Here is a 14,174-nt window from a genome sequence, read left to right as displayed (position 1 = left end):
TCTTTACACTTGTGTGTATAAGGTAGTTGTTGTGAAATTGTTAGATACATGTTGGTTATTATTGCATTGTCGGAACTAGAAGCACAAGCATTTCGCTACACTCGCATTAATATCTGCTAACCATGTGTATGTGACAAATGTAATTGAATTTGATTTGATTTGAAACCCTAGACCCACTCCAATTTGCATGTCCCCCCAATAGATCCACAGATGATGCCATCTCAATTGCACTCCACACTGCCCTTTCCCACCTGGACAAAAGGAACACCTATGTGAAAATGCTATTCAATGACTACATCTCAGCGTTCAATACCATAGTGCCGTCAAAGCTCATCAATAAGCTACAGACCCTGAGACTAAACACCTCCCTCTGCAACTGTATCCTGGACTTCCTGACGGGCCGCCCTCAGGTGGGAAGGGGTAACAACACATCCGGCACACTGATCCTCAACGCAGGGGCCCCTCAGGGGTTCGTGCTCAGTCCCCTCCTGTACTCCCTGGTCACTCATCACTGCACGGCCAGGCACAACTCCAACACCATTATAAAGTTTGCCAATGACACAAAAGTGGTCGGCCTGATCACCGACAACGATGAAACCGCCTACAGGGAGAAGGTCAGAGACCTGGCCGTGTGGTGCCAGGACAACAACCTCTCCCTCAAAGTGATCAAAACAAAAGAGATGATTGTGGACTACAGGAAACAGAGGACCGAGCACGCCCCCATTCTCATCGATGGGGCTGTAATGGAGCAGGACGAGAGCTTCAAGTTCCTTGGTGTCCACATCACCAACAAACTAACATGGTCCAAGCACACCAAGACAGTCGTGAAGAGGGCACGACAAAACCTATTCCCCCTCAGGAGACTGAAAAGATTTGGCATGGGTCCTCAGATCCTCAAAAGGTTCTACAGCTGCACCATCGAGAGCATGGATTACATGCTGGTTGCATCACTGCCTGTTAGGGCAGCTGCTCAGCCTCCGACTGCAAGGCACTACAGAGGGTAGTGCAAACGGCCCAGTACATCACTGGGGCCAAGCTTCCTGCCATCCAGGACCTCTATACCAGTCAGTGTCAGAGGAAAAATAATGGCCATTACTATGGAGTTGATCCGCCGTTGCTACTATAACAACCTCCACTCTTCTGGGAATGGTTTCCACTAGATGTTGGAACATTGCTGCGGGCACCGGGATCCATTCAGCCACAAGGGCATTAGTGAGGTCGGGCACTGATCTTGGGTGATTAGGCCTGGCTCGCAGTTGCCATTCCAATTCGTCCCAAAGGTGTTCAATGGGGTAAGGTCAGGGCTCTGTGTAGGCCAGTCAAGTTCTTCCAAACCATTTCTGTATGGACCTCGCTTTGTGCACGGGGGCATTGTCATGTTGAAACAGGAAAGGGCCTTCCCCAAACTGTTGCCCCAAAGTAGGAAGCACACAATTGTCTAGAATGTCACTGTATGCTGTAGTGTTAAGATTCCCTTCACTGGAACTAAGTGGCCTAGCCCGAACCATGAAACACAGCCCCAGACCATTATTCCTCCTCAACCAAACTTTAAAGTTGGCAATATGCATTGAGGAAGGTAGCATTATCCTGGCATCTGCCAAACCCAGATTTGTCCGTCGGACTAACAGATGGTGAAGCGAAATTCATCGCTCCAGAGAGCACGTTTCCACTGCTCTAGAGTCCAATGGCGGCGAGCTTTACACCACTCCAGACGACGCTTGTCATTGCGCATGGTGATCTTAGGCTTGTGTGTGGAAACCCATTTCATGAAGCTCCCAACGAAAAGTTATTGTGCTGACGTTGCTTCCAGAGGCAGTTTGGAACTCTGTAATGAGTGCAGCCGAGGACAGGCGATACATTCTGTGACTTTGTGTGGCTTACCACTTAGCGGCTCCTTGACTTTTCCACCTCACAATAGCAGCACTTACAGTTGACCGGGGCAGCTCTAGCAGGGCATACATTTGACGAACTGACTTGTTGGAAAGGTGGCAGCATATGACGGTGCCATCACTCTTCCGTGAGGCCATTCTTCTGCCAATGTTTGTCTATGGAGAGTGCATGGCTGAGTGCTCGATTTTATACACCTGTCAGCAACGAGTGTGGCTGAAATAGCCAAATCCACAAATTTCAAGGGGTTTCCACATACTTTTGTAAACTCATGTCCCTTTTTCAGGACCCTGTTTTTCAAACAATATTTGTAAAAATTTAAATAACTTTACAGAGCTTCATTGCATAGTGTTTAAACATGGTTTCCCATGCTTGTTCAATGAATCATAAACAATTAATGAACATGCACCTGTGGAACGGTCGTTAAGACACTAACAGCTTACAGACGGTAGACACTAAAGAGGCCTTTCTACTGACTCTGAAAAACACCAAAAGAAAGATGCCCAGGGTCCCTGTTCATCTGCGTCAACGTGCCTTAGGCATGATGCAAGGAGGCATGAGGACTGCAGATGTGGCCAGGACAGAAAATTGCGATGTCCGTACTGTGAGATGCCTAAGACAGCGCTACAGGGACACAGGATGGACAGCTGATCATCCTCATAGTGGCAGACCACGTGTAACAACACCTGCACAGGATTCGTACAGGATGGCAACAACAACTGCCCGAGTTACACCAGGATTGCACAGTCCCTCCATCAGTGCTCAGACTGTCCGCAATAGACTGAGAGAGGCTGGACTGAGGGCTTGTAGGCCTGTTGTAAGGCAGGTTCTCACTAGACATCACCGGCAACAATGTCACTTATGGACACAAACCCACTGTCGCTGGACCAGACAGTACTGGCAAAAAGTGCTCTTCACTGACGAGTCGCGGTTTTGTCTCACCAGGGGTGATGGTCGGATTCGCGTTTATCGTCGAATGTCATTGCAGGCAATCTCAACTCTGTGTGTTACAGGGAAGACATCCTCCTCCCTCATGTGGTACCCTTCCTGCAGGCCAATCCTGACTTGACCCTCCAGCATGACAATGCCACCAGCCATACTTCTCGTTCTGTGAGTGATTTCCTGCAATACAGGAATGTCAGTGTTCTGACATGGCCAGCGAAGAGCCCGGATCTCAATCCCATTGAGCACGTCTGGGACCTGTTGGATCGGAGGGTGAGGGCTAGGGACAATGCCAAGAGTGGGGTAACAACTCACAGCAAGCACTGGCAAATCTGGTGTAGTCCATGAGGAGGAGATGCACTGCAGTACTTAATGCAGCTGGTGGCAGATACCCCCCCTCCCCCCTTTGTTCAGGGACACATGATTTCATTTCTGTTAGTCACATGTCTGTGGAACTTGTTCAGTTTATGTCTCAGCTGTTGAATCTTGTTATGTTCCTACAAATATTTACACATGTTAGGTTTGCTGAAAATAAACGCAGTTAACAGTGAGAGGACGTTTCTTTTTTTGCTGAGTTTATATACAATGTTTCATACGACTTGTAATTCGTAACATATCAAAATGAGTGATGGACATCCACAAATTAATACATACCATACAAAACATAACATATTATACTAAATGGAGGGTCTTGGATTTACATACAGAATAATATGAAATGCCCTGTGACCAGGTTGAATTGAACAAAAACCTCATAAATCGGTTCACAGTGAATATCAATGGGAATGAATCACTAACAGCTCCTCGGTTGGAGGAGATGAAACCCACCAACGGAAATCTGACTCATTTGGGGTTTCGTCTTTTTGATTCATTTTTAATCCCCACATTCAGGAGAAGAGTCCATTTTTTGGGGGTGCAAAACCACTTATTGTGTTTACAAGCTGCCCACAATCTACATCTGCCAAGAAAAAGAGTCTTCACAGAGTTCAACAGCATGTAACAGACTGCCACTTATTCCTGACATACTGTACTGTTAGTATATTGATATCAAAATGGGCCACAAAGTATTAAATATACGGTAGTATACCTAATGCAACCTTGCATTAAAATAGAGAAAGATTCTCCTATCTAGCTAATGTTTAACGACTAAGACGAAAGGAACATTTGCATAATACATTTAAGTAATTACTGTGAGCCATATTGATACATTGTAAATAAATACACATTCTTGACATAGCATTCATACAAGTGGTTTAATTTCTCTTAGTATTGGATATAATATGAAGAACTTTAATGTCCCCGAGAGGAAAGTTGTCTTAGACACACAGAACTGCTCAGTGGAGGCTCCTCAGAGGAGGAAGGGGAGGACCATCCTCCTCAGTGAATTTCATAAAATGTTTAAATGGCTAAAAAGTTCTCATTTTTAGCTAAACCTATACTAAACCTCTCTCGACCTGTCACGTCACCAAATAATTTATTTGCAAAGTCTTGTGTAGCCGGAGGACAGCTGGCTTCCATCCTCTTCTGGGTACATTGACTTCAATACAAAACCTAAGAGGCTCATGGTTCTCACTCCCTTCCATAGATTTACACAGTAATTATGACAACTTCCAGAGGACGTCCTCCAACCTACCAGAGCTATTTCAGTATGAACTGACATGTTGTCCACCCAATCAAAGGATCAGATAATTAATCTAGTACTGAAAGCATAAGCTACAGCTAGCTAGCACTGCAGTGTATAAAATGTGGTGAGTAGTTGACTCAAAGAGAGAAAGACAATAGTTGAACAGTTTTTAACAAATTCATATCTTCCAAAATGAAGGTGAAGCAAGAGAGAAATAGAGATATTGTCATGTTTTCATTTTCACTTACTTAGCAAATGCAGCTAGTTAGTTTAGCCTACTGAAACACCCTGCTCAAACAGAGTGATACTATGTTAGCTAGCTGGCTATGACTTTCCAACACAACACTGGAACTGTTCCAAGTCAAGGTAAGCTTTTGGTTTTACTAATTTATTGCCACCGGGCCCGCCAGTGTAACTGCTTACTTACTGTACATTGTAAAGGTACTGCATGATTGTCGTGGGTTTACTAACGCATGAGTTCTATTAGCTATGCTGACTATGACGTTACTTTAGATAATATGGTGACAACGATGTAGGCTGTGTGTAGCGATTTGGCTTGGAAAGGTTTTTTCGCCTTGTCACACAAGCATGGCAAGGGAAGAGGTGAGCGGAGTATAGCGCATAGATGAGGCAAGGAATACAAAGTGGCTGCTATCAAAGTGAACTGTGTTAACGCGTGATCAGAGGTGTATTCATTCCACCGATTCTGTTGAAAAACGTTTCTTAAATGGATGCAAATGGAACAAAATGGGGATAAACATACCTGAATTTGTCCAATAGAAACTCTTGTGTGCAACTCTTGGACTAATGATTACACTCTATATCAGCTAGATGCAGGCAAGAGTGTGCAAGGTGGTATTGAAAGTCAATGTCTGTCCATGTGTCACTGTCTGTGAACTCAAATTTGTCTCTCGACCTGTGTGCATCTACGTTGTAAACTTTCATTCATAGGCTAGGTTGTAGAAACCTCATAATGGGTATAGAGAAAATTTGAGTATCATGTAGTAGCCTAAACCTATCGCTGTTACATTGAACTGGGTGAATGGAATATGAACGAAAGTCATCCGATATGCTGTAATAGAAATAAGGCTATGCTCATGAAAAAACAATCGTTCTCCCTCATATTAAACGGCACTGATCGCCAATGGTACTGCTGTATACAAAATAAACACAGTACATTACACACTCAACATAATATATATACTGCACTCATATTGATGTGGTAATACAAGCTTTAAAAGGCTACGTCATTAGGCTAAAGTGTACCCTATATTTTCCCAGGCCACATCCACATTCCAGTAACAAATTAGTTATGGTCTCTCACCTGCAAACAGGGCGATGTTAGAGTGTTTGGCATCGTATGGGCACCGTGCCATCCCACTGATCTCCTCCCCTAGATGTTCCATGGTGTCCATCTACAGTGGGGGAAGGGAAGAAGGTCAGAGGAAAATCCACCCAAAAGCTTCCAGTCACCCCATCCCAACCCAACCCAACCCATCCAAACCCCAACCCAACCCTATCCTCATTGGAAAATGATGTTATTGTGTTAAATATGGCACCATATTTCACACAACATTGCAGCAGTAGTGGCAGTGGCTGAGTATCATATCCGGGTGAAAGGTCAGTTACCTCCCCCATGGGTACCCGTGTCATCCCCAGTAGGCATGAGTCTTTCATATGGGGCATAGGCTGAGGTCAAGATCGCTGTATGCTAACAAAGCTAACAAAGTTAGCATACTCTTCACAAAGACTGCAGCTTGCCAAGAAAGGTGAAGTGCTTACGCTGCCCTTTTTGGTCTCTAAACAGGTCATTTTATTTTCTATTCCTGTCTCGGTGGAAACAGCTATCATCTGGCCACTAAAAAGGTCACACACACTCTCACTAAGTGCAGAAAACCCTGCCAGAGAAATAGATGAAGCTGTTTTGGCAGTGAAAATTACTCATGACCTTTTATTGAGACAACTAACACCAGCAGTGGATTTTTCTCTCGGCTATCAAGATATGAATAATTGTATAAACAGAGACCCTTTAAAGGATACACATTTTTTGAGACAGGAAATTCCAATTACATTTATTTTCTATTAAAGATATGGCGTAGCTAGTCTGAGGGCACTCATTTCAACTGTATCACTGTGGGTGTTGATGCACTATGCTGTCACTGTGGGTGTTGAGGCACTATGCCTGAGTCTCTTGGACTATCTGTTACTTGGACTGGGTTCTGCTGCAGCATTGGTGGAGGGAGGGAGGCCCCCCTTCTGCCTGTTTAATTTCACAGTGGCAATGACCTCTGTCTACTGTGGGCTTGGCTCTCTGTCAGTGATATATTCCTGCCATTTGAATAGGAGGAAGAGACTCCAAGGCAATTGGGAGACATATGAGGTCAATCCACTATCAAACAGCAAGGAGAAAAGGGATAAACAATTATGTTCTTGCTCCTGAAGACATTATTTTATTTTTCCATAAACAATTAGAAACATGGAAAGCTATACCTAACCTTGAGGATTTTAATTGATTAATTAACTCAATCATTAAGGCCCGATATGAAAATTATTAATACAAATAGAAAATAAGGATATCTCTAGCATGGCCTTCGGGTGGTTGCTTCCACAGTGGAAAGGGGCCTTGAATGTCTATGTTGCTATCCTATATGGTTTATCACTGCTATGGGAAATCATAGTGTGCACAATTTCAGTGCAATGACTCTCCCACTGAGACAGTCACACTCCATTTCTCTGCTGCCTGTCGGGCTAGGGCTGAGGCTTTACACCATGGCTGATCCATATCACCTGGGCCCTCTCAGGACTGTTCCCCTGCTCCGCCCGGCAACATGTGACGTAATGGACACCCATAGAATATCAGGCAGCTAGGGAGGGAGGCTTTATTGCACAAAGCGAGCTGGGCCTTAGCTCAGGGGAGCGGCCTATGGCTGCCAAGGTGTCTGTCTGAGCGGCCCTCAGGAGTGTGTGTGGGGGGTGGGTGGGGGGGGGCATGGGATGTAGCTGCCGTCGACAGGAACATTTGTATAGCCCTCCCCCCTCCCCGTGGCTCTGATTAATGTGGGATGAGGTTGGCCCCGAAACAGAAGCTCTTTTCAGGCCTGTCAGGTCATCGAGATGGTGAGGCAAACTGTAGCCAAGGTGGATGCATGCGCACACATACTCTCTCCCACTAAATCAAAACCAGGCTGATCATTGAGGAGTGGATGCACCTCAAAAGCCTGGAATCGGTCAGCTGGGAGAGCCTGCCAACGGCCCACAGCCGACAGGCACAGCCTGTTCATTTCACCTCTTCCTCATAACGTTTACACATTTTACAGCGCCACTCGTTAAGTGTTACGGTATGTCAGTGAGGATGTCAGCTTTTCGCAGACAATATACCAGTAATAACAATTAAAAGGGTCTGAAATGGGAGCAGAGGAACTGTAAAACTAACCATGCCTATAAAATTTGGGCATACATTCTGCATTCTCTAAAGAATGCTCAAGTGAGAACACAAGCCTTTTCTGTGCTTCGTTGAAACCAAAAACCCAATGAAGCAAAAGAGTCTTGTTCAGCGGTAAACAACAAATCCCTGATGTCTCTCAACAACACCTTCAAATCAAGTCTACTGTGGCACCAATTTATTTCCCAACATGCCAACAACAACTGCCTTCTAGAGATATCTTTCCTAAGGATGACATATAAGGGGAAAGGAGGATACCTAGTCAACTGAATGCATTCAACTGAATGTGTCTTCCGCATTTAACCCAACACCTCTGATTCAGAGAGTTGCGGGGGGCTGCCTTAATTCCGATGGTAATCCTCTCTAAAGAAGACAGGCTTAATAATTCTGCTAAAGCCAAAGCCAAATCTTGAAACTATTCCAAAAATGCCTTGACAACTGAGGTGGCCGCCTGTCTTGATTAGAGCATCTTATTTCAATATAACTGCTATGCCTACATGTAGGTTTACCTGCTTTTAAATCAAACATGACAAACTACACGTAGAAAAAGGGACAGATCTGACCATGGGCTTTTGAAAGTAATCCATCAATGTCCATCTCTCCACACATCTTCTCCTTTACGTCGTACCCATATTGGTGAAATACAGCACTGTGTTGGTGGCATATTCTTAACAGGTGAAGTCAGAGCATGGGTAGTAGGGAGCAATGCGAGCTGTACCTTGTAAGTTCGACAGGAGGGGTTGAAAGCATTTGTTCCGCACACGAACAAGGTGTCATCGTTTTGCTGCAGGAGGACCTTGATGAAATTGTGACATTCATCCTTGGGGAGAAAGGGGAAACATTTTTTAATTGTCTTGTCTCATTCTTGTGCTGAATAGAAACGAGAGCGAAACGACATTGACAGCTATGAATAATGAATGATGGCGACTGACTAGTTTACGTTCCTGGAATGCTATTAACTGTACAGTATATCGTTTGATGAGAATGTCAAATGCACGGAAAACATAACATGAATTACACAATAAAGGAAATGGGTGGATTTGTCCATGCCATAATAAAAAAACAACAGGTAAATATTCATTTCACAATAGAGTATTCATATAGAAGCATTTGAGACAGCAAGGCATTCTGAGGTGGCATAAGTAGGTTTAAATGAATATGCACATGCATTTTCCTGGTAGGGTCCCATGGGCAAGAAAACCTCCTGGCCCTAGTTATTATGATGTATTCTGTAACCTTCAGTACATTGAGGAGAGGGAGAATAAGTAGATCAGTAGTCTGTACCTTGTGCTTCCCCTTCATTCGGCAGGTGTCCACATCTGCCTGTCTGGACTTCCATGTCAGTTTCTGTGGAGAGTAAATTGATGGGGAATCAATTGAGATCTCTGCTTAGTTACCGTGGTCATCATTCCTCAAGAGAGCCAGAGCCCAGCCCGGAGCACCAGGCAGTCACCTCGCACAATTGGCTGCACTCTGCTTATGCCCTGTGGGTCCTCTCAAGGCTGCTCTGAAGCCAGCGAGCTGCCATTCCACAGCAGAGTAGCCTCTACTACAGCTACAGTGCAGTGTTAGTGTTTGGAGTCTGGCCACTGATTAAAGACTACTGCTAAACAGGCTCTCAGTGATCAATCTCTCTGTCTCAGTCTCTTTGAGACAGAGAGATTCCGGCTTGCTCTTATTATTTGCCCCAACTAGGTGGATCACACAGACACTGAGGAGACACTGAGGTTGGAGGTTGTTACATATGTCCATACATCTCAGGTTTCTCTCATTGGCCCCGTCCTGCTGACCAGCAATGACGCATGTGGGTTGGTGCCTGATAGGATAACGTGCTTAGTGGGGTCACGGCGTTGCCGTGTCTCACGCCAGACAAGCCGCTGGAGAGGGACTGGACAGGACGGTCCGCCAGGTAATTAGGCGAGTGTTCGGTATGGTCACCCGGAGGACGGCGCAGAACAACACGTCTTCTCCCCCCCAAAAACTCACCTTGTTGAAAAAGATCTCCTCGGAGTTGGCGGTGTCTGTATCCAGCGTGTATATGTGATCCCTGAAAGAGAGGAAATAAGAGAGGCACTCAACAACAACAATTCAACCATTTCTACACCAGTAAATCTTAAACGGTTCATATTTGTCTAAACTTTGTTCAAACTGGCAAAAAATAACAATATACAAAGGGGCTATTTACTCTGTCAGACAGAAGCAGTCAACAAAAGTTTACAGTGCTGCTGCCGCCCAGACAAAAGCCTCTTTGTTCATGGGAAAGGTTTGTGGGAGGTGGGGGGGTTTGCCAAGTCACTCGATGCTGTTCAGGTCAATTAAGCATTATGTTCAGCCATAGGAAATCTATACTAACACTCATTAAAGCGCAGACAAGACCTATGCGTTTCACTGGTAATCCAGACTTTCCTACCCGCATATGGAACACATAAACTCAGGAGTTAACTACCTTTCTGCCAGACTGTGTTTACTGACCGTGAAGAAAGGCTCTGAGAGTGATTGACAGGCTTGTTTGCGGAGGGAAAGGTGACTGTGCTCAACGCTGCAACCACTTTTGAGATTCATTTTTTTGAGACGACTGTGTGAATGTAGTTTTAATCAAAGTCTGTAACAGACGCTGTCTGACTTGGGCTTTGATTATGACTCTCAACCTGCACAGAAGTTTGCTGGAGTCTGGAGGACCAGCAATTCTGAAATGAATCCACTTCAATGAGCATCTCCTAGAGAGCAGTGGTTCCCAAATTTTTTATAGCCCCGTACCACTTCAAATGTTCAACCTCCAGCCACGTACCACCTCTAGCACCAGGGTCAGCGCACTCTCAAATGTCGTTTTTTGCCATCATTGTAAGCCTGCCACACACACACTATACGATACATTTATTAAACATAAGATTGAGTGTGAGTTTTTGTCACAACCCAGCTCGTGGGAAGTGACAAAGAGCTCTTATAGGACCAGGGCACAAATAATAATATAATAATAATCAATAATTTGCTCTTCATTTAACCATCTTACATATAAAACCTTATTTGTTTATTGAAAATTGTGAATAACTCACCACAGGTTAATGAGAAGGGTGTGCTTGAAAGGATGCACACAACCCACAATGTTGGGTTGTATTGGAGAGAATCTCAGTCTTAAATACTTTTCCACACAGTCTGTGCCTGTATCTAGTTTTCATGCTAGTGAGGGCCAAGAATCCACTCTCACATACGTAGGTATGTGGTTGCAAAGGGCATCAGTGTCTTAACAGCGAGATTTGCTCAGCTTTGTTCAGATATCGGTGTGTGGACTGGAGACTGGAGACAGGGCATGAAAGGGATAACGAATCCAGTTGTTTGTGTCATCTGTTTTGGGAAAGTACCTGTGTAATTGCGCACCCAACTCACTCAGGTGCTTCGGTTTATCACATTTGACATTGTCTGTAAGCTTGAGTTAATTTGCACACAAAAAAATCATACAATGATGGAAAGACCTGTGTGTTGTCCTTGACAATGCAGACAGAGTGGAGCTCCAACTTCTTAATCATAGGCTCAATTTTGTCCCGCACATTGAATATAGTTGAGGAGAGTCCCTGTAATCGTAAACTCAGATCATCCAGGCGAGAAAAACATCACCCAGATAGGTCAGTCGTGTGAGAAACTAGGTTAATGTGATTGGATGTTAATTATTTGACTAGGCTATCTATATTTGACATTGTGTTGTAAATTCGCTGAACACTATGGTTTAATTTTAATTTTGCAGTGAAACGAGGCTTCTCAGTCAAGAAAAAAAACTCACCCAAATGTATTGAAAATGTGAAGCAATTGTTTTTAACAAAAATATATATATTTTAAATATATATTTTAAAAAAATGGGAATCACATTTTTATTTGGCGTACCCCCGACGGCATTGCACGTATCCCTGGTTTGGGAATACCTGTCCAAGAGGATAAAACCTGACTAAGTTATGTTATCAGAGCTACGTCGTAAATTAAATCGTTAATCTTGAGAGCGTAGCATTTGGAGAAGCTCCACCCTCTCTCTCTCTCTCTCTCTCTGCACTCGGCAATCCCGTTCTGTGAGCTTGTATAGCTTACCACCGCGGCTGAGCCATTGTTGCTCCTAGACAACTTACAGTTGACCGGGGCTGCTCTAGCAGGGCAGAAATTTCACAGCTGCGAAAAAATCTGATTCAAGCTCAGGCCACAGACATCCTCCTCAAAATGTTCTTCATTAAGATTCTCTGGATTCTCTCTCCACCACATGCTTTGCCTAATTGATCCAAATTGGAGACGTTGTTCCAAAAAGTCCATATTTACAATAATTTGCTCCCTCCTGGTGATGTGGCCAGTGTTTCAGAGCCTAGTGACTCTAGCAGTCGAATCAGAGCAGAGCTCCAGCAGAGATAAGACAGAGCCAAGCCAAGTGTCATGCAAACATCCTGGCAGGACAATGCTGGAGCTGTCTCTGTGTCAACACCAGCAGTCAAACACTGTCTGCACCTGGGCTCATGTCAGATCAAGTCCCCGTTCATTTCCTCCACTAACTATATGGTCGAGCTCTTAAATATACAGCAGGCCAGATCGCCTCTCATCTCCACTGCGCTCTATGTGGTAGTGTAACTTCTAAAATACATCTTCTAAATTTCCATGGTACAGTTTATTAGCTGTGGTATATTGGCCATATATCACAAACACCCAAGGTGCCTTATTGATATATAGCCATTGTTTGTCATACCCATGGTATACGGTGTGATATACAGTACCACGGCTTTCAGCCAATCAGCATTCAGGGCTCGCCCAACCTGTTTTTTATGTGATATTAATCACTGCGGAGTGGGCTCTGTACTTCCTGAAAATAGGGGCGTAAGAATGTGAGTTGGATGGAAGGTATGTAAATATCTGCACGGCTCTAAACATTGAAAGTTGAAAGTAACGCTTTGGTGTGTCTAGGGGGAAAGAGGAAGACTTGGACATCCAACCATGAGAACAGAGGGGCTTTGTGCTAGGGAATGTCGTTTTCATAACACCCCATTTCTTCTGGGGGGAACTGCAGGCCAGTGCAGTCCATCTGGTGACCCTTTGTGAAACAATCTCGCGCTCGGACGGCAGAAAGGGGGCCCTGATTAGTATGCATCCCACACCTATCGCCTCCAAATGGAACACTCCCCTCCCCATATTCCACCCTCTTCATAACTAGATTATGTGTGGTAGGGGGGCATTGTACATTGTTTCGCTCACATCCCAACACAAGTGTATGGGAGGGTAGAGAGAAAAATGGGCACGATTACACTCAGGAGTGGCTTAAAGAGGAGCCTCATTGAGTATTTTCTGGCTGTCCTTTTGGCCGAGTCTTATTTACATTTTGTACAGGCAGAACACTGCAGTGGAAAAAATTACGGCCTGGTTCTGAGAGGCAGAGGAAGTGTAATCCGCATCATTAACAGGCTTTAACAGGATTTGATGGCGACTAGAATAATTGAGACCCATGCGCCTCCAGTGGGGCAGCCCAAAGATACCCAGGGTTTTCATGAGGACCGGGGACATGCTTTCACATGCACGCAGGCAGACTTTACCATTCCCACCCTTATTGAGGGGCGTAAACAGAGGGTGGGTGCCGTTGCCATGGTTAGCGGGAGTTGAGGGCAGGGAATGGTGACTATGCCCAGCATGCGGCATGACCTGGGTCTTGGGGTACCTGCTGGCTGTTATTGGCAGGCTAGCAGTGGCCGGTTGATCGTCTCTGCGGGCAGACACCAGGACAGAGCTTAAGTCTGGGCTAAGCCTCAGTGTCTGCTCTTCATCTGATCACAGAGTCGGCCCTGGACAGGGCTAGCAAACACACACCCACACAGCAGCACCACAAGAACACACTCAACATACAGCCTCTGACAACCGATGCCAGGCTGAGTATGGGCAGTGCACAGAAGGAGCCAGACTGCCCTATGAACACAAGACGTTGAACATAAATAATTTTGGTTGAAAAGACGTGGAAATATGTATTTTCAACATCTTGTGCTCACTGGGTGGTGACATTAATTCCCAGTTTTATTAGAATTCATGACAACATTGATGTATGCATACTTTAGCTTAGAAATATGGTAAATTAAAGCAGACAAATATTACAGCTATCTCATAATGTCATTGCTCATCACCATGAGAATTACTAGATAGGCCTATGACACAAATTGTTCTTAACTGACTTGCCTAGTTAAATAAAGGTTACATAAATCAAAATAAAACTTGGTTTTCTTCCCATTAAGATATTAGACTAACAGCTAGTCAAAGAACATGACTGATTCA

The 14,174-nt window shown here is 44.6% G+C and overlaps 1 protein-coding gene across 6 annotated transcripts in view; it reads right to left on the bottom strand.

Moving 5' to 3' along the window:
- Positions 1–14,174, bottom strand: part of LOC110535018 (semaphorin-6A) — a 92,378-nt gene that overhangs the window by 34,841 nt on the left and 43,363 nt on the right. For all 6 annotated transcript variants that reach the window (XM_036935458.1, XM_036935457.1, XM_036935461.1 and 3 more), the window contains exons 4-7: positions 9,882–9,942; positions 9,180–9,242; positions 8,614–8,715; positions 5,778–5,868 (exon numbers count right to left, since the gene is read on the bottom strand). In XM_036935458.1, the coding sequence (XP_036791353.1) occupies positions 5,778–5,868; positions 8,614–8,715; positions 9,180–9,242; positions 9,882–9,942 (317 nt within the window). The remainder of the gene's footprint in view (positions 1–5,777; positions 5,869–8,613; positions 8,716–9,179; positions 9,243–9,881; positions 9,943–14,174) is intronic.

This window comes from Oncorhynchus mykiss, chromosome 11 (assembly GCF_013265735.2).
Source record: "Oncorhynchus mykiss isolate Arlee chromosome 11, USDA_OmykA_1.1, whole genome shotgun sequence".
NCBI classification, from domain to species: domain Eukaryota; kingdom Metazoa; phylum Chordata; class Actinopteri; order Salmoniformes; family Salmonidae; genus Oncorhynchus; species Oncorhynchus mykiss.
The sequence above is the reverse complement of the archived record's forward strand: the minus strand, read 5'-3'. Positions and strand labels throughout refer to the sequence as shown.